A 21,023-nucleotide genomic window follows, 5' to 3' on the forward strand; every position below is an offset into this window, starting at 1 on the left:
ATTACATTACTTATCCTGTACTGATCCTGAGTTACAGCCTGTATTATACTCCAGAGCTGCACTCACTATTCTGCTGGTGGAGTCACTGTGTACATACATTACATTACTTATCCTGTACTGATCCTGAGTTACAGCCTGTATTATACTCCAGAGCTGCACTCACTATTCTGCTGGTGGAGTCACTGTGTACATACATTACATTACTTATCCTGTACTGATCCTGAGTTATATCCTGTATTATACTCCAGAGCTGCACTCACTATTCTGCTGGTGGAGTCACTGTGTACATACATTACATTACTTATCCTGTACTGATCCTGAGTTATATCCTGTATTATACTCCAGAGCTGCACTCACTATTCTGCTGGTGGAGTCTCTGTGTACATACATTACATTACTTATCCTGTACTGATCCTGAGTTATATCCTGTATTATACTCCAGAGCTGCACTCACTATTCTGCTGGTGTAGTCACTGTGTACATACATTACATTACTTATCCTGTACTGATCCTGAGTTACAACCTGTATTATACTCCAGAGCTGCACTCACTATTCTGCTGGTGGAGTCACTGTGTACATACATTACATTACTTATCCTGTACTGATCCTGAGTTACATCCTGTATTATACTCCAGAGCTGCACTCACTATTCTGCTGGTGGAGTCACTGTGTACATACATTACTTATCCTGTACTGATCCTGAGTTATATCCTATATTATACTCCAGAGCTGCACTCACTATTCTGCTGGTGGAGTCTCTGTGTACATACATTACATTACTTATCCTGTACTGATCCGGAGTTACATCCTGTATTATACTCCAGAGCTGCACTCACTATTCTGCTGGTGGAGTCACTGTGTACATACATTACATTACTTATCCTGTACTGATCCTGAGTTACATCCTGTATTACACTCCAGAGCTGCACTCACTATTCTGCTGGTGGAGTCACTGTGTACATACATTACATTACTTATCCTGAACTGATCCTGAGTTACATCCTGTATTATACTCCAGAGCTGCACTCACTATTCTGCTGGTGGAGTCTCTGTGTACATACATTACATTACTTATCCTGTACTGATCCGGAGTTACATCCTGTATTATACTCCAGAGCTGCACTCACTATTCTGCTGGTGGAGTCACTGTGTACATACATTACATTACTTATCCTGTACTGATCCTGAGTTACATCCTGTATTACACTCCAGAGCTGCACTCACTATTCTGCTGGTGGAGTCACTGTGTACATACATTACATTACTTATCCTGAACTGATCCTGAGTTACATCCTGTATTATACTCCAGAGCTGTACTCACTATTCTGCTGGTGGAGTCACTGTGTATATACATTACTTATCCTGTACTGATCCTGAGTTATATCCTGTATTATTCTCCAGAGCTGCACTCACTATTCTGCTGGTGCAGTCACTGTGTACATACATTACATTACTTATCCTGTACTGATCCTGAGTTATATCCTGTATTATACTCCAGAGCTGCACTCACTATTCTGCTGGTGGAGTCACTGTGTACATACATTACATTACTTATCCTGTACTGATCCTGAGTTACATCCTGTATTATACTCCAGAGCTGCACTCACTATTCTGCTGGTGGAGTCACTGTGTACATACATTACATATCCGGTACGGCTCCTGATGTAGAGTGGGTGTGGAGGACTCCAGACTGTAATGAAGGAGACGTCTATTGATTGCATGTAATGTTTTATTTATGACTATACACAGCGGTGATCCAGGAAATATCAGCCGGCCCCTCCCCCAGTCAATTTATTCATAATGATCTACGACAAGTCCAGTTTGAGAATTCCATGGATGTGACTATTTCTGGGGGGACAGGTCGGGGACTCCCTCCTCTTACGTCTCCCTGTGTTTTGCTGCTGTGCGTGTTTGTAGGCGCCTGTATTCGGAGTGGCCGTTATACACATACATGATTTTGGGGTCATGGTAGAAGTTGGGTACCCCGCTCGCTCCCGCCCCATAATATAAATATTTCTATCAATGTTTTTTTTTTCTTTCATCTAGAGAGATTCGTCTTTAGAACTCCCCACAATAAAATGACTATAAATAAGACGACGTCTTCTATGTTTCTCCGGCCCCATACGTAGGACACTTGTGACGTAAAGCCCATTATGTATAACGTGGTCCTCCGTGGGACTTTAGTCCGAGCCGATCACTCATGGCAGATATGACACCGCGCTGCCACCTAGTGGTCGATAGAGGAGATGACGATAACCCTGGGACGCAGCAGATTATGATTATTCTCCGGGACTTTTCTCGCTTTGCAGAGGGAAGCGCAGAAACTGCCCAATATCTCCACCCGTCACCCCGAGAAATAACAGGAAAAAAAGCAGCGGCTTATCCCTTTAATGGGTCTTTCCGGACACACACAACGGTTTTTCATACTGATGACCTATCCTATAAACAACCGCCCAACGCACAAACCCTTTAAAGTTTTCTGAAAAAAACGAAAGAAAACGGTGTGTGCCATGCGTCTCCTATAAAGGGGAACTCCGGGAGAAACAAACGAAGGGAGAAACTGCGCTACAAGTGAAAAACCTGTATAACCTCCTATAGGTACCATGGCGTCCATGCCCGCTCTAACCATCGCACGGGCACAACACCAGCAGACGTCTAGGTGTCACTCACAGACCAGCTCCAGCTACTGATCTGCCCATAAGAACCTGCACGACCGCGGGATGTAAGGAGCTGGACAGAGAAGAGGAGGGGGGCCATTGACACCCCAACGCGGATAAAGTAAATTCAATATTTATTCCGCACGACACACGGTGTAAAATAATAAATACTTTTTTTTTCTATAATTTTAAATTACATTTTTAACCAATTTGTTTTCCCCAAAATAATAGCAATAAAAACAAACACCTACCAAAAAAAACACAAAAAAAAGCCATGGCTCAGGGACCGCTGCAATGAAAAAACCCCCCCAAAAATAAATTATCTCCATACTGAGAGCCCAAATAGGCCGCACCTTAAGGGGTTAAATTATCAGCACCACCCTCTAGTGGACATATTTATTACAGCAGCAACAAGCTCCTCCCATCCGTCTGTATAAGACGATGACATCATGAGGTTGGGGGGAGGGGCCATTATTACACATCGGCCGGTCAGTAGTGCAGCGCGCTCTTCTGACACCAGCCGTAGCCATTTTCAAAAAGTCGCATCCACGGAGACACGTCCAGGGTCCTCCGCCAGTCCTCCGGCATCCAGGGCCACTGCCACTTCAGGACGCAGCGCTCAGGGTGCGGCATCATCGCTAGGTGGCGTCCGTCCATCGAGCAGAGTCCAGCAATCCCTAGAGGGGATCCGTTCGGATTCATGGGGTACTCTTCGGTGGGGACGTTCTGGTCGTTCACGTAGCGGAGAGGAGCCAGACGGTGGGAGGTCACGTGATCGCGAACCTTCTCAGACCGGAATCTCATGAGTCCTGGAAAAAAGTGAAGAATTAAATAGAACAGTCCTGGAGTTACCAGCAGGGGCAAAGCTATGGGGGTGCAGAGGTCGGGAACACCCGGGCCCTGCTGTCTGAGGGGCCCAATCGTACCCCAGTATAATAAATTACACATGGTGGGGGGAGGGCACGATCAGAAGATCTGTAATGTGCCGGGGAGCTTTAACTCCCACCTGTATCTAGTCTGGTGGTCTCGCCTCCGCCGCTCCACCACTAAATAACTATGAACATGTCAAAAATAGGGATTTTGCTGATACCCTCACTTATTTATTATATATAAAGTGAGTGTTGGGGAACCACAAAAAGCTGTATACCACCAGTGTATGCTATGTTCTATTTAGGAAATAGGAAGAGGGGATAAGAGTTGTGGTTCCTATAGGAAAATAAAATTGAAATAGTAAAAATAATAAACTTTATTGATATATTTAATTAAAATTATTTTTGAGAAAAGTTTTTTTTTTATGGATGTCACTCCAGTACAGGAATAATAAAAAACAATAGATTCAAAGTGAAGAATATAAATCGGGAGATATATTTATATTTATGTATTTTGGACACTAAAATAAACATCAACAAATTGAGTTCCGCAAATATTATCAATAAATTCTATATATTATTAAAGAAATCTCTCGCTTTATCTGATCAGGCCCTATATATATATATATATAAACTATTTGATATGAATCTAATAATCTAGATATTCATGTGTGTATTAGCAACTTATAAACTAAAATAGATAAAAGAAACTAAAGAGCAACATTAAATATCAAAATAAAACCCCTTTAACCCCTTCAGGACGCAGCCTAGTTTGGGCCTTGAGGCTCAGAGCCCATTTTTCAAATCTGACATCTGTCACTTTATGTGGTAATAACGTCGGAATGCTTAAACCTATCCAAGCGATTCTGAGATTGTTTTCTCGTGACACATTGGGCTTTATGTTCGTGGTAAAATTTGGTCGATATATTCAGTCTTTATTTGTGAAAAATTGCAAAATTGAGAGAAAATTGTGAAAAAAAATAGCATTTTTCAGAATTTAAATGCATCTGCTTGTAAAACAGACGGTTATACCACCCAAAATAGTTACTAGTTCACATTTCCCATATGTCTACTTTAGATTGGCAGCGTTTTTTGAACATTCTTTTATTTTTCTTGGACGTTACAAGGCTTAGAACATAAACAGCAATTTCTCATATTCTTAAGAAAATTTCAAAAGCCTTTTTTTTAAGCTACCTGTTCAGTTCTGAAGAGGCTTTGAGGGGCCTATGTATTAGAAACCCCCATAAAACACCCCATTTTAAAAACTAGACCCCTCAAAGTATTCAAAACAGCATTTAGAAAGTTTTTTAACCCTTCAGGCATTTCACAGGAATTAAAGCAAAGTGGAGGTGAAATTTGTAAATTTGTTTTTCTCAGAAAATCCTCTTTATACCATTTTTTTTATAACACAAAAGGATTTATCAGAGAAACGCAACTTCATACTTATTGCCCAGATTGTGCAGTTTAGAGAAATACCCCACATGTGGCCCTCGTGCGGTAATGGACTGAAGCACCGGCCTCCGAAGCAAAGGAGCGCCGAGAGGATTATGTGGCCTCTTTTTTTATTAGGCACCATGTCCGGTTTGAAGAGGTCTTGTGGTGCCAAAACATTGGGAACCCCCCAAAAGTGACCCTAATTTGGAAACTAGACCCCTTGAGGAATCCATTGTAGTTTTCTTGGGGTGCATGCGGCTTTTTGATCAGTTTTTATTCTATTTTAAGTGGCGCAGTGACTAAAAAACCGCAATTCTACTATTGTTTTTTTAATCTATTTTTTTTACTGCGTTCACCGTGCGCTATAAATGACATATTCACTTTATTCTGCGGGGCGATACGATTACGGCGATACCAGATGTTTATAGTTATTACAGCGTCTCCGTGCGCTATAAATGACATATTCACTTTATTCTGCGGGGCGATACGATTACGGCGATACCAGATGTTTATAGTTTTTTTATGTCTTATGGCGTTTGCACAATAAAATACGTTTTGTAAACAATCATTCACTTTTTGTGTTCCTTATTCTAAGAGCCAGAACGGTTTTATTTTTCCATCAATAAAGCCGTGCGAGGACTTATTTTTTGCGTAACGAACTGTAGTTTCGATCAGGACCATTTTTCCGGTACATGCGACTTTTTGATCTCTTTTTATTCCATTTTTTGGGAGGTGAAGTGACCAAAGAATTGTGATTGTGGTTCGGTTTATTATTTATTTTCTTTTACGGCGTTCACCGTGCGGGATAAATAACAAAATAATTTTGTAGTTCAGGCCGTTACGGACGCGGCGATACCAATTATGTATAGTTTATTTGTTTGTTTATATATTTTTATTAATAATAAAGGACTGATAAGGGAAAAAGGGGGATTTTTACTTTAAAACTTTTATTTTCTTATTTTTACACATCCTTTTTTAACTTTTTTTTAACTTTATTACTTTGTCCCACTAGGGGACATGAGGGCAGGAGGCCCTGATCGCTATTCTAATACACTGCACTACATGCGTAGTGCAGTGTATTAGAACTGTCAGCTACTCACTGACAGCAAGCATAGTGGGTCCTGACTGTCAGGACCCACTAGGCTTCCGTCTATGGCATAGCCGGACGCCATTGTTTGGTGTCCGGTTGCCATAGTCACCATCGCCGGCCGCTATCGTGTAGCAGGCCGGCGATGGCAGCTTAACCCCTAAAAAGCCGTGATCACTATTGAACACGGCTTTTCAGGGGTTAATCAGCGGGGACACAGCGATCGGTCCCCGCTGTACGAGACAGCAGCTGTCACAGCTCCCGTATGTGTCGGGAGGACGGCCAAAATGGCAGTTACTCCCGAGACGTACTATTAGGTCATGGAGCGCGAACGATACAGCTACCATGACCTAATAGTACGTCCAGGAGCGGGAAGGGGTTAAAATTGATCTTTCTGTTAAGAAATAATATTGAGCCTTAGGACAGATATTTGGAATTAATCTAATCTACACACTGTTATATTCAAAACAATCCCAGCAGCACTTACCATATTTAAGGGCGTCAGAACCGGCGGGTCACACCCCAAGAGGAAGCCGGAATGCCGGCGAAAAACGCGTCGGGTGTCTAGTCATATTTATGAAACCAATGTTTAAAGGTCCTAGCTTCATCTAATGATACCTACAAGATCAATCAATAGTCGGCAACGACTTATATGCGGAAGCGCTGCTCCCTGAAGGAGAGCGGTGCGTGGATCCGGTCAGACGCTGCTGGGTGAAATCCCCGACAGCGCTCACTAAGCCAGCTGATCGATATACACAGGCAGGTTAACCAGACTATCAGACCGTGCTGCTATCTACTGCCTCTCCCGTGAGAACAGACAGCAAGCACCCCACAAATAGGGCACTTCACATAGTGCAACTCTATTTACAAATAGGCGAATTGCATCGCTGCTGATCCTAATAGGAAGGATCGGCGGTGTATGCCATTTGCAAAGGCGGAACACACAGCCTGAATACCGCATTGTGCCGCTGCTCACGGTCTCTCACGAACGGTGAGAACGGACAGCGAGCACTCAATAATCAGAGCACTCCCTGTAGCGCTCATTCACACAGGTTACCGCATCGTTGCTATTTCTGATAGAAGTGGCCAGCGTTGTATAACAACACAATGTGGACTGCTGAATCAATCCAGCAATAGACGTATACACAGCTTTTTCGAAAATTTTAATCTCAGCACGATACTTTATCGCACTTTGTCTATTGTATCTACACCAAGAGAACGTCAAGCCACTGAAATAATGCCTATGGATTAACAGCAAGTGCTGACACACTCAGTGGTCCTGAATAAACTGACACAAGATCTATTAACAAGCAAAAATGGATCCACTCAGTGCACATAAGAGAACACAAAACTGATACAATGTCCAAAGACTAACAGCAAATGCGGATTTACTCGGTGCATACAATGATAGCACATTTGGCATAACACATCACTATACCACTGTCATCAGATTTTTATTCAGTTTACCGTTGAATAAAGCTCAATCCAAAACAATTCATCAGCCTTAACAACAAATAAGGTTTAGCTCTGTTGTTGTGTGATAGTAGCATTTCATAGCAAATTATACACAAGACAAATTTTGCTCTCAAAGTGCCGGACAAGGGGTCATCTGCACCGCAATTAATTCTGACCTACATTGGATAATTATATAAAAAAACGTCTCAAAAATAATTTTAATTAAATATATCAATAAAGTTTATTATTTTTACTATTTCAATTTTATTTTCCTATAGGAACCACAACTCTTATCCCCTCTTCCTAAATAAAAAATAACTATAAACATGGCCGCAGCTTTCCCAGACTCCTGAATGACTGAAAATGAGCGACGTCTACACGAACATCATCATTTACCTTCTCCGTGTGCCACCCAGACCCCCAGCGACGTCCCAGCCATCCCCTGCAGCAGGACACAAGGACTTTCCTCAATCTTCACCGTCACAAAGCGAGACTCAAACCTCCCGGAGACGTTGTTGCTCAGCAGGACTCCGTGTGCGAGACGATCACCTGCAGGACAGACCGTAAGAACGAGGACACAGAACACACACACAGCGGAAGAGTCCGGACACTCACCTGTACCTGACAGGCCCTCCGCTCCTACCCACCCCAGCAGCGCCATCAGCTGGCAGCCATTACAGATCCCAAGGCTGAACGTGTCGGTGCGGCAGCGAAACGTTTCAAACTTCTCACGGACATCAGAGTTAAACTTGACAGATGCTGCCCAACCTACAAGACAAAAACCAAATACAGGAGTCATAATAAGAAAAGCAAAAAACACAAAATCATCCTCTGCATAAAACAAAATCATGGCAGTAATAGCTTCTCCATAGGGGGCATAATTATAACAGAACTGCCCTATATACAAGAATATAAATACTATAATACTGTCCCCTATATACAAGAATATAACTACTATAATACTGCCCCCTATATATAAGAATATAACTACTATAATACTGTCCCTATATACAAGAATATACCTACTATAATACTGCCCCCTATATACAAGAATATAACTACTATAATACTGTCCCCTATATACAAGAATATAACTACTATAATACTGCTCCTATATACAAGAATATAACTACTATAATACTGCTCCTATATACAAGAATATAACTACTATAATACTGCTCCTATATACAAGAATATAACTACTATAATACTGCCCCTATATACAAGAATATAATTACTATAATACTGCCACCTATATACAAGAATATAACTACTATAATACTGCCCCTATATACAAGAATATAACTACTATAATACTGCTCCTATATACAAGAATATAACTACTATAATACTGCTCCCTATATACAAGAATATAACTACTATAATACTGTCCCTATATACAACAATATAACTACTATAATACTGCCCCTATATACAAGAATATAACTACTATAATACTGCTCCCTATATACAAGAATATAACTACTATAATACTGCCCCCTATATACAAGAATATAACTACTATAATACTGCTCCTATATACAAGAATATAACTACTATAATACTGCCTCCTATATACAAGAATATAACTACTATAATACTGCCCCTATATACAAGAATATAACTACTATAATACCGCTCCTATATACAAGAATATAACTACTATAATACCGCTCCTATATACAAGAATATAACTACTATAATACTCCCTCCAATATACAAGAATATAACTACTATAATACTCCCTCCTATATACAAGAATATAACTACTATAATACTGCCCCTATATACAAGAATATAATTACTATAATACTGCCACCTATATACAAGAATATAACTACTATAATACTGCCCCTATATACAAGAATATAACTACTATAATACTGCCCCCTATATACAAGAATATAACTACTATAATACTGCTCCTATATACAAGAATATAACTACTATAATACTGCCTCCTATATACAAGAATATAACTACTATAATACTGCCCCTATATACAAGAATATAACTACTATAATACCGCTCCTATATACAAGAATATAACTACTATAATACCGCTCCTATATACAAGAATATAACTACTATAATACTCCCTCCAATATACAAGAATATAACTACTATAATACTCCCTCCAATATACAAGAATAGAACTACTATAATACTGCCCCCTATATACAAGAATATAACTACTATTATACTGCTCCTATATACAAGAATATAACTACTATAATACTGCTCCTATATACAAGAATATAACTACTATAATACTGCCCCCTATATACAAGAATATAACTACTATAATACTACCCACTATATACAAGAATATAACTACTATAATACTGCTCCTATATACAAGAATATAACTACTATAATACTGCCCCTATATACAGGAATATAACTACTATAATACTGCCCCCTATATACAAGAATATAACTACTATAATACTGCCCCTATATACAAGAATATAACTACTATAATACTGCCCCTACATACAAGAATATAACTACTATAATACTGCCCCTATATACAAGAATATAACTACTATAATACTGCCACCTATATACAAGAATATAACTACTATAATACTGCTCTTATATACAAGAATATAACTACTATAATACTGCTCCTATATACAAGAATATAACTACTATAATACTGCTCTTATATACAAGAATATAACTACTATAATACTGCCCCTATATACAAGAATATAACTACTATAATACTGCTCCTATATACAAGAATATAACTACTATAATACTGCACTCTATATACAAGAATATAACTACTATAATACTGCCCCTATATACAAGAATATAACTACTATAATACTGCCCCTATATACAAGAATATAACTACTATAATACTGCCCCCTATATACAAGAATATAACTACTATAATACTGCTCCTATATACAAGAATATAACTACTATAATACTGCCCCTACATACAAGAATATAACTACTATAATACTGCCCCTATATACAAGAATATAACTACTATAATACTGCCCCCTATATACAAGAATATAACTACTATTATACTGCTCCTATATACAAGAATATAACTACTATAATACTGCTCCTATATACAAGAATATAACTACTATAATACTGCCCCCTATATACAAGAATATAACTACTATAATACTACCCACTATATACAAGAATATAACTACTATAATACTGCTCCTATATACAAGAATATAACTACTATAATACTGCCCCTATATACAAGAATATAACTACTATAATACTGCCCCTATATACAAGAATATAACTACTATAATACTGCCCCTACATACAAGAATATAACTACTATAATACTGCCCCTATATACAAGAATATAACTACTATAATACTGCCACCTATATACAAGAATATAACTACTATAATACTGCTCTTATATACAAGAATATAACTACTATAATACTGCCTCCTATATACAAGAATATAACTACTATAATACTGCCCCTATATACAAGAATATAACTACTATAATACTGCTCTTATATACAAGAATATAACTACTATAATACTGCTCCTATATACAAGAATATAACTACTATAATACTGCTCTTATATACAAGAATATAACTACTATAATACTGCCCCTATATACAAGAATATAACTACTATAATACTGCCCCTACATACAAGAATATAACTACTATAATACTGCCCCTATATACAAGAATATAACTACTATAATACTGCCCCCTATATACAAGAATATAACTACTATTATACTGCTCCTATATACAAGAATATAACTACTATAATACTGCTCCTATATACAAGAATATAACTACTATAATACTGCCCCCTATATACAAGAATATAACTACTATAATACTACCCACTATATACAAGAATATAACTACTATAATACTGCTCCTATATACAAGAATATAACTACTATAATACTGCCCCTATATACAAGAATATAACTACTATAATACTGCCCCTATATACAAGAATATAACTACTATAATACTGCCCCTACATACAAGAATATAACTACTATAATACTGCCCCTATATACAAGAATATAACAACTATAATACTGCCCCTATATACAAGAATATAACTACTATAATACTGCCCCCTATATACAAGAATATAACTACTATAATACTGCCCCTATATACAAGAATATAACTACTATAATACTGCTCCTATATAGAAGAATATAACTACTATAATACTGCCTCCTATATACAAGAATACAACTACTATAATACTCCTCCCTATATACAAGAATAGAACTACTATAATACTGCCGTCTATATACAAGAATATAACTACTATAATACTGCTCCTATATACAAGAATATAACTACTATAATACTGCCCCCTATATACAAGAATATAACTACTATAATACTGCCCCTATATACAAGAATATAACTACTATAATACTGCTCCTATATACAAGAATATAACTACTATAATACTGCTCCTATATACAAGAATATAACTACTATAATACTGCCCCCATATACAAGAATATAACTACTATAATACTGCTCCTATATACAAGAATATAACTACTATAATACTGTTCCCATATACAAGAATATAACTACTATAATACTGCCCCCATATACAAGAATATAACTACTATAATACTGCCTCCATATACAAGAATATAACTACTATAATACTGCTCCCTATATACAAGAATATAACTACTATAATACTGCCCCTATATACAAGAATATAACTACTATAATACTGCTCCTATATACAAGAATATAACTACTATAATACTGCCCCTATATACAAGAATATAACTACTATAATACTGCCCCTATATACAAGAATATAACTACTATAATACTGCCCCTATATACAAGAATATAACTACTATAATACTGCCCCTATATACAAGAATATAACTACTATAATACTGCTCCCTATATACAAGAATATAACTACTATAATACTGCTCCCATATACAAGAATATAACTACTATAATACTGCTCCTATATACAAGAATATAACTACTATAATACTGCTCCTATATACAAAAATATAACTATTATAATACTGCTCCTATATACAAGAATATAACTACTATAATACTGCCCCTATATACAAGAATATAACTACTATAATACTGCTCCTATATACAAGAATATAACTACTATAATACTGCCCCCATATACAAGAATAGAACTACTATAATACTGCCCCCATATACAAGAATATAACTACTATAATACTGCCCCCTATATACAAGAATATAACTACTATAATACTGCCCCTATATACAAGAATTTAACTACTATAATACTGCCCCCTTTATACAAGAATATAACTACTATAATACTGCCCCTATATACAAGAATATAACTACTATAATACTGCTCCTATATACAAAAATATAACTATTATAATACTGCTCCTATATACAAGAATATAACTACTATAATACTGCCCCTATATACAAGAATATAACTACTATAATACTGCTCCTATATACAAGAATATAACTACTATAATACTGCCCCCATATACAAGAATAGAACTACTATAATACTGCCCCTATATACAAGAATATAACTACTATAATACTGCCCCCTATATACAAGAATATAACTACTATAATACTGCCCCTATATACAAGAATAGAACTACTATAATACTGCCCCTATATACAAGAATATAACTACTAGAATACTGCCACCTATATACAAGAATATAACTACTATAATACTGCCCCCTATATACAAGAATATAACTACTATAATACTGCCCCTATATAAAAGAATATAACTACTATAATACTGCCCCTATATACAAGAATATAACTACTATAATACTGCCCCCTATATACAAGAATATAACTACTATAATACTGCCCCTATATACAAGAATATAACTACTATAATACTGCCCCTATATACAAGAATATAACTACTATAATACTGCCTCCTATATACAAGAATATAACTACTATAATACTGCCCCCCTATATACAAGAATATAACTACTATAATACTGCCTACTATATACAAGAATATAACTACTATAATACTGCCCCTATATACAAGAATATAACTACTATAATACTGCCCCCTATATACAAGAATATAACTACTATAATACTGCCCCCTATATACAAGAATATAACTACTATAATACTGCCCCTATATACAAGAATATAACTACTATAATACTGCCTCCTATATACAAGAATATAACTACTATAATACTGCCTCCTATATACAAGAATATAACTACTATAATACTGCCCCTATATACAAGAATATAACTACTATAATACTGCTTCTATATACAAGAATATAACTACTATAATACTGCCCGCTATATACAAGAATATAACTACTATAATACTGCTCCTATATCCAAGAATATAACTACTATAATACTGCCCCCTATATACAAGAATATAACTCCTATAATACTGCCCCCTATATACAAGAATATAACTACTATAATACTGCTTCTATATACAAGAATATAACTACTATAATACTGCCCCCTATATACAAGAATATAACTACTATAATACTGCCCCCTATATACAAGAATATAACTCCTATAATACTGCCCCCTATATACAAGAATATAACTACTATAATACTGCTTCTATATACAAGAATATAACTACTATAATACTGCCCCCTATATACAAGAATATAACTACTATAATACTGCCCCATGTACAAGAATATAACTACTATAATACTGCCCCTATATACAAGAATATAACTACTATAATACTGCCCCTATATACAAGAATATAACTACTATAATACTGCCCCTATATACAAGAATATAACTACTATAATACTGCCCCTATATACAAGAATATAACTACTATAATACTGCTCCTATATACAAGAATATAACTACTATAATACTGCCCCCTATATACAAGAATATAACTACTATAATACTGCCCCATGTACAAGAATATAACTACTATAATACTGCCCCTATATACAAGAATATAACTACTATAATACTGCCCCTATATACAAGAATATAACTACTAGAATACTGCTCCCATATACAAGAATATAACTACTATAATACTGCTCCTATATACAAGTATATAACTACTATAATACTGCTCCTATATACAAAAATATAACTATTATAATACTGCTCCTATATACAAGAATATAACTACTATAATACTGCCCCTATATACAAGAATATAACTACTATAATACTGCTCCTATATACAAGAATATAACTACTATAATACTGCCCCCATATACAAGAATAGAACTACTATAATACTGCCCCTATATACAAGAATATAACTACTATAATACTGCCCCCTATATACAAGAATATAACTACTATAATACTGCCCCTATATACAAGAATATAACTACTATAATACTGCCTCCTGTATACAAGAATATAACTACTATAATACTGCTCCCATATACAAGAATATAACGACTATAATACTGCCCCTATATACAAGAATATAACTACTATAATACTGCCCCCTATATACAAGAATATAACTACTATAATACTGCCCCTATATACCAGAATATAACTACTATAATACTGCCCCATATATACAAGAATATAACTACTATAATACTGCCCCATATATACAAGAATATAACTACTATAATACTGCTCCCTATATACAAGAATATAACTACTAGAATACTGCCACCTATATACAAGAATATAACTACTATAATACTGCCCCTATATACAAGAATATAACTACTATAATACTGCCCCTATATACAAGAATATAACTACTATAATACTGCCCCTATATACAAGAATATAACTACTATAATACTGCCCCCTATATACAAGAATATAACTACTATAATACTGCCCCCTATATACAAGAATATAACTACTATAATACTGCCCCCTATATACAAGAATATAACTACTATAATACTGCCCCCTATATACAAGAATATAACTACTATAATACTGCCCCTATATACAAGAATATAACTACTATAATACTGCCTCCTATATACAAGAATATAACTACTATAATACTGCCCCCCCTATGTATAAGAATATAACTACTACAATACTGCCTCCTATATACAAGAATATAACTACTATAATACTGCTCTTATATACAAGAATATAACTACTATAATACTGCCCCTATATACAAGAATATAACTACTATAATACTGCTCATATATACAAGAATATAACTACTATAATACTGCTCCTATATACAAGAATATAACTACTATAATACTGCTCCTATATACAAGAATATAACTACTATAATACTGCCCCTATATACAAGAATATAACTACTATAATACTGCCCCCTATATACAAGAATATAACTACTATAATACTGCCCCCCTATATACAAGAATATAACTACTATAATACTGCCTACTATATACAAGAATATAACTACTATAATACTGCCCCTATATACAAGAATATAACTACTATAATACTGCCCCCTATATACAAGAATATAACTACTATAATACTGCCCCCTATATACAAGAATATAACTACTATAATACTGCCCCCTATATACAAGAATATAACTACTATAATACTGCCCCCTATATACAAGAATATAACTACTATAATACTGCTCCCTATATACAAGAATATAACTACTAGAATACTGCCACCTATATACAAGAATATAACTACTATAATACTGCCCCTATATACAAGAATATAACTACTATAATACTGCCCCTATATACAAGAATATAACTACTATAATACTGCCCCTATATACAAGAATATAACTACTATAATACTGCCCCCTATATACAAGAATATAACTACTATAATACTGCCCCCCTATATACATGAACATAACTACTATAATACTGCTCCTATATAGAAGAATATAACTACTATAATACTGCCCCCTATATACAAGAATATAACTACTATAATACTGCTCCTATATACAAGAATATAACTGCTATAATACTGCCCCTATATAGAAGAATATAACTACTATAATACTGCCCCCTATATACAATATAACTACTATAATACTGCCCCCTATATACAAGAATATAACTACTATACTACTGCTCCCTATATACAAGAATATAACTTCTATAATACTGCCTCCTATATACAAGAATATAACTACTATAATACTGCCCCTATATACAAGAATATAACTACTATAATACTGCTCCTATATACAGGAATATAACTACTATAATACTGCCCCCTATATACAGGAATATAACTACTATAATACTGCTCCTATATACAAGAATATAACTACTATAATACTGCCCCCTATATACAAGAATATAACTACTATAATACTGCCCCTACATACAAGAATATAACTACTATAATACTGCCCCTATATACAAGAATATAACTACTATAATACTGCCCCCTATATACAAGAATATAACTACTATGATACTGCCTCCTATATACAAGAATATAACTACTATAATACTGCCCCTATATACAAGAATATAACTACTATAATACTGCCCCCTATATACAAGAATATAACTACTATAATACTGCTCCTATATACAAGAATATAACTACTATAATACTGCCCCTACATACAAGAATATAACTACTATAATACTGCTCCTATATACAACAATATAACTACTATAATACTGCTCCTATATACAACAATATAACTACTATAATACTGCCCGTATATATACAAGAATATAACTACTATAATACTGCCCCTATATACAAGAATATAAGTACTAAAATACTGCCCCTATATACAAGAATATAACTACTATAATACTGCTCCTATATACAAGAATATAACTACTATAATACTGCCCCTATATACAAGAATATAACCACTATAATACTGCCTCCTATATACAAGAATATAACTACTATAATACTACCTCCTATATACAAGAATATAACTACTATAATACTGCTCCCTATATACAAGAATATAACTACTATAATACTGCCCCCTATATACAAGAATATAACTACTATAATACAGCCCCTATATACAAGAATATAACTACTATAATACTGCTCCTATATACAAGAATATAACTACTATAATACTGCCCCCTATATACAAGAATATAACTACTATAATACTGTGCCTATATACAAGAATATAACTACTATAATACTGTGCCTATATACAAGAATATAACTACTATAATACTGCTCTTATATACAAGAATATAACTACTATAATACTGCTCCCTATATACAAGAATATAACTACTATAATACTGCTCCTATATACAAGAATATAACTACTATAATACTGCCCTCTATATACAAGAATATAACTACTATAATACTGCCCCTATATACAAGAATATAACTACTATAATACTGCTTCTCTGTGGAGGACTGGTCCTGGCCTATAGGGGGCAGTATGGTAACAGTTCCGTGCTTTGTGTGGAGGGTTTTCATGTCCCGCTGATCACTTGCCTTTTGCGGAGCCTAGAACGTCTGCATAACTGAATCCTCCAACAAATATGAGTCCCCTGAAGATGTTTAGGGTGGTTCCTCCGGACAAGAGATCTTCCATGGTGACGTCCCACACCTGAAGAGGACAGAGGATGATGGGAGTAGTTGTTATGACAGATATATTTATTTGTTCCCCATAGTACCTCTAAATCCTATGACGGACACATAACAGCTTTCACTTTAAACTGCAGCTTTTGATGTGACTTGAGTATACGATATAATAAAGAATGTAATTTCAAGGATTGATGGACAATGCGTTACCTCAAACCCAGCCATCAGCAGCGCAGCCGCCATCTCTCGGTCGCCATTACTGCCCTCTTCCCGTACAACAGCAACACGCGGCTGGGTGGAGCCTGGGTGGAGGGTAATACACCTGTTCAGGTACAGTCACCTTACACCCTCCCTGTATAACCGTCACCACCCGTCACTACTGTACCTATCAGAGCCGGCACAGGAGACTTTTCAGATGGGTTGAACGTCAGCTGATAATTTGGCCCCTCCCTCTTAATGAGCCCCGCCTCCTCCTGTGACACACAGCCAGGACGGGCCTGCAATCGTTCTAACTGGAAGCTTGTCTCCTCCCACAGCGCCCGCAGCTTCCCTACTTCATCACGCAGGACCTCTTCCCCATTTACACAGACTCGGACCTGGAAATAATACAAGGGAAAAAAATAATAATGTCTCCTTTAAGAGGAGGAGTCTAAAGGGAAATGCTAATTAATGTAAATGATGTAGGAGGCGCACGTCACAGGACCCCTAGCATTTCCCTAACTGATGTAGGTCCTGGCGCCGCTCATCTTTTATTAGAAAATGTGACGCTGGGTCCGTATGGGGTGAGCGGTCTAGATTACCAGCAATCATTAGAGCGCGTCATACAGAGGGGAGAAGTCACAAAAAACGGCAGATCAGTATCACAGGGCGACATACGGGGTGGTCAGGATAGGTACCGTACCTTTAAGACCCCTGGTAAATTCTGGTTCACGGCCATTTAAAGGGTCATCAGACTTACCATAGCGCCCGGGCCCCTTCCCTGGGTACGTCCTAGTTTGACACACTGGAGCCCCGATGCTCGGTACTGCTCCATCACCCGCTCACACGACCCTTCAGGGACCTCTAAAACAAGTCCCAACTCCTCGGAGAACAGCAGATCCAGAGCTGAGGAACAAGAAGGAGCGAGATGTAAAGACATCCAGCCATCAACGATCAACCGCGAGACGCCAAACAGGGACTCACCGCTGACGTCCGGGGAAGAAAACTCCACATCCAGACCACAGTTACCGGCAAACGCCATCTCCAGGAGACAAGTGATGAGGCCTCCGTCACTCACGTCATGCCCCGCACTCAGCGCACGCTCTACGGGTGAGAGAAGGAGAGTCAGGGAAGGAGTTACCTCACGTGGAGTAATAGAGAAGACGCAGGGAGCGGAGACTCATCCACAGCGACAGTGTCCTATACTCCAGTCACAGGTCTGCTGCCTTCCTATTAGCTCTCAGGACCTCACTATATACCTTCCTGTGCTGCATCGTGGGAGACGGACAATGTTTGATGTAAACACGTCAACAGCCTCAAGTACAGAAAAACACTGCATCGCCCACAATGCAAAGCATCAGAGTGTAATGCGGTAGAGTATCTACGTCAGCAGTTTCTCCAGTCACATCCAGAGCTGCATTGACCATTATGCTGTCGCTTGGTACCCACAGTCACTGTATACACGTAACATCATCTCACTCACAGCCGTTCATTCCTTCTGCCATTGCACCAGCAGGGAGCTGTAAGGTTCTGCAACCCGAGAGCTAACAGGAAAGCAGCAGAATTGAGAATGCAGCTCTGGATGTGGCGGTGTGACTTATCTGAACACCATATCATCATTTTTTTTTATTTAAGAGAAATATAGAAAAGCTTTTTTGATCAGTCTCACCTTTGAGGAGCTGCTGAGTGACCTTGAAGCAGGAGACCAGGGTCTGGGGGTCATCCAGGTCAGGGGGCCGCTGTCCGAGCTGTGAATAGCACTGAGCCAAGGCGCTACCACCTAGACGATGCTTGGTGGGATTGAGGGGCACATAGAGGAGGACGCCTGGAGGGGAGAGAAGATATAACTATTCCACCTCCCTAACACGTCCTCTGCAGTATAAGACGCCACAATCCCAGCCCCCCCCCCCCCCGTGTACACTTACCCTTCTGTCCCGGGTTTTTCAGGTCTGGCGTGACGGTGGCCGTGATATCAGGGCACACTGCGTACACCGAGATGACCAGCGACCCTGAAAACAGAGACCGTATTAGACTGAAGGACAGAGACAGGAGCGTGGAGAGGACATTGACCCGTCCTGGTCACCTGGGGCCTTCACGGTCTCTGCTCCGACTCTAGCGGCCATGCTGAGCGAGTCCTTTCCTCCATCCACAGCGACACCAACCTGCGCCATGACATCACACATGGCCACACACGCGTCATACAGTGCCGCACCTTCACCAGGTAGTTTGGCCGCCCACATCCAATTACCGCTGCACTTCACATCCTACGAGATAGAGAGATGAGTGACTAGACCGAGGGGCCGCCGGACCAACACATTCACTGTGACCAGGAGAGGGCATCTGGCCGTGCCCCAGGGGCCAACAGCCGAGGATGACCACAGGCCCTCACAGTCAATAGATTGACACGGCTGTCCTCCACATAGTAAATCAAACCGATGATGTCACTAGTGGACCCCGGAGGGTCCAGGAGACGATCACTCTATATAGCATCAGTGCAGCATTTCAAGACTTCGGAGATTACCTTCAGGTCAGTCACTAAGGCAAACACCAGGTTTGTGAGCGCCTCGCCCACCGCCATCCGGGCACCTGCCGCCGGGTCCAGAAGACCTTTAATTGGCTGCTCCCCAATAGCCGTAGCTCCACCTACAGTGTCAGTGTAGGACAGGGAGATGACAGCCACGTCAGCCAATGGGGTGTGAAGTGGCCCCACACATTGCTGCTGGGCTACGAGACCCGTGACCGAGCGATCCACCTGCAGGACGGTTCCGTGTTACTGAAGATACGAAGTCACCAG

The 21,023-nt window shown here is 37.7% G+C and overlaps 1 protein-coding gene across 4 annotated transcripts in view; it reads right to left on the bottom strand.

Annotated features, from left to right (window-relative positions):
• Positions 1 to 1,712: 1,712 nt before the first annotated feature.
• PFAS (phosphoribosylformylglycinamidine synthase) overlaps positions 1,713 to 21,023 on the bottom strand; it is a 33,352-nt gene continuing 14,041 nt past the window's right edge. For 3 of the 4 annotated variants that reach the window (XM_075830934.1, XM_075830936.1, XM_075830935.1), the window contains exons 18-28: positions 20,751 to 20,981; positions 20,313 to 20,493; positions 20,155 to 20,238; positions 19,899 to 20,054; positions 19,214 to 19,333; positions 18,990 to 19,135; positions 18,417 to 18,627; positions 18,242 to 18,333; positions 17,942 to 18,056; positions 7,900 to 8,271; positions 1,713 to 3,467 (exon numbers count right to left, since the gene is read on the bottom strand). In XM_075830934.1, the coding sequence (XP_075687049.1) occupies positions 3,148 to 3,467; positions 7,900 to 8,271; positions 17,942 to 18,056; positions 18,242 to 18,333; positions 18,417 to 18,627; positions 18,990 to 19,135; positions 19,214 to 19,333; positions 19,899 to 20,054; positions 20,155 to 20,238; positions 20,313 to 20,493; positions 20,751 to 20,981 (2,028 nt within the window). In that variant the 3' untranslated portion in view covers positions 1,713 to 3,147. The remainder of the gene's footprint in view (positions 3,468 to 7,899; positions 8,272 to 17,941; positions 18,057 to 18,241; positions 18,334 to 18,416; positions 18,628 to 18,989; positions 19,136 to 19,213; positions 19,334 to 19,898; positions 20,055 to 20,154; positions 20,239 to 20,312; positions 20,494 to 20,750; positions 20,982 to 21,023) is intronic. The other variant, XM_075830937.1, reaches the window with a different exon arrangement.

Source organism: Rhinoderma darwinii, chromosome 6 (genome assembly GCF_050947455.1).
Source record: "Rhinoderma darwinii isolate aRhiDar2 chromosome 6, aRhiDar2.hap1, whole genome shotgun sequence".
Taxonomy (NCBI): Eukaryota; Metazoa; Chordata; class Amphibia; order Anura; family Rhinodermatidae; genus Rhinoderma; species Rhinoderma darwinii.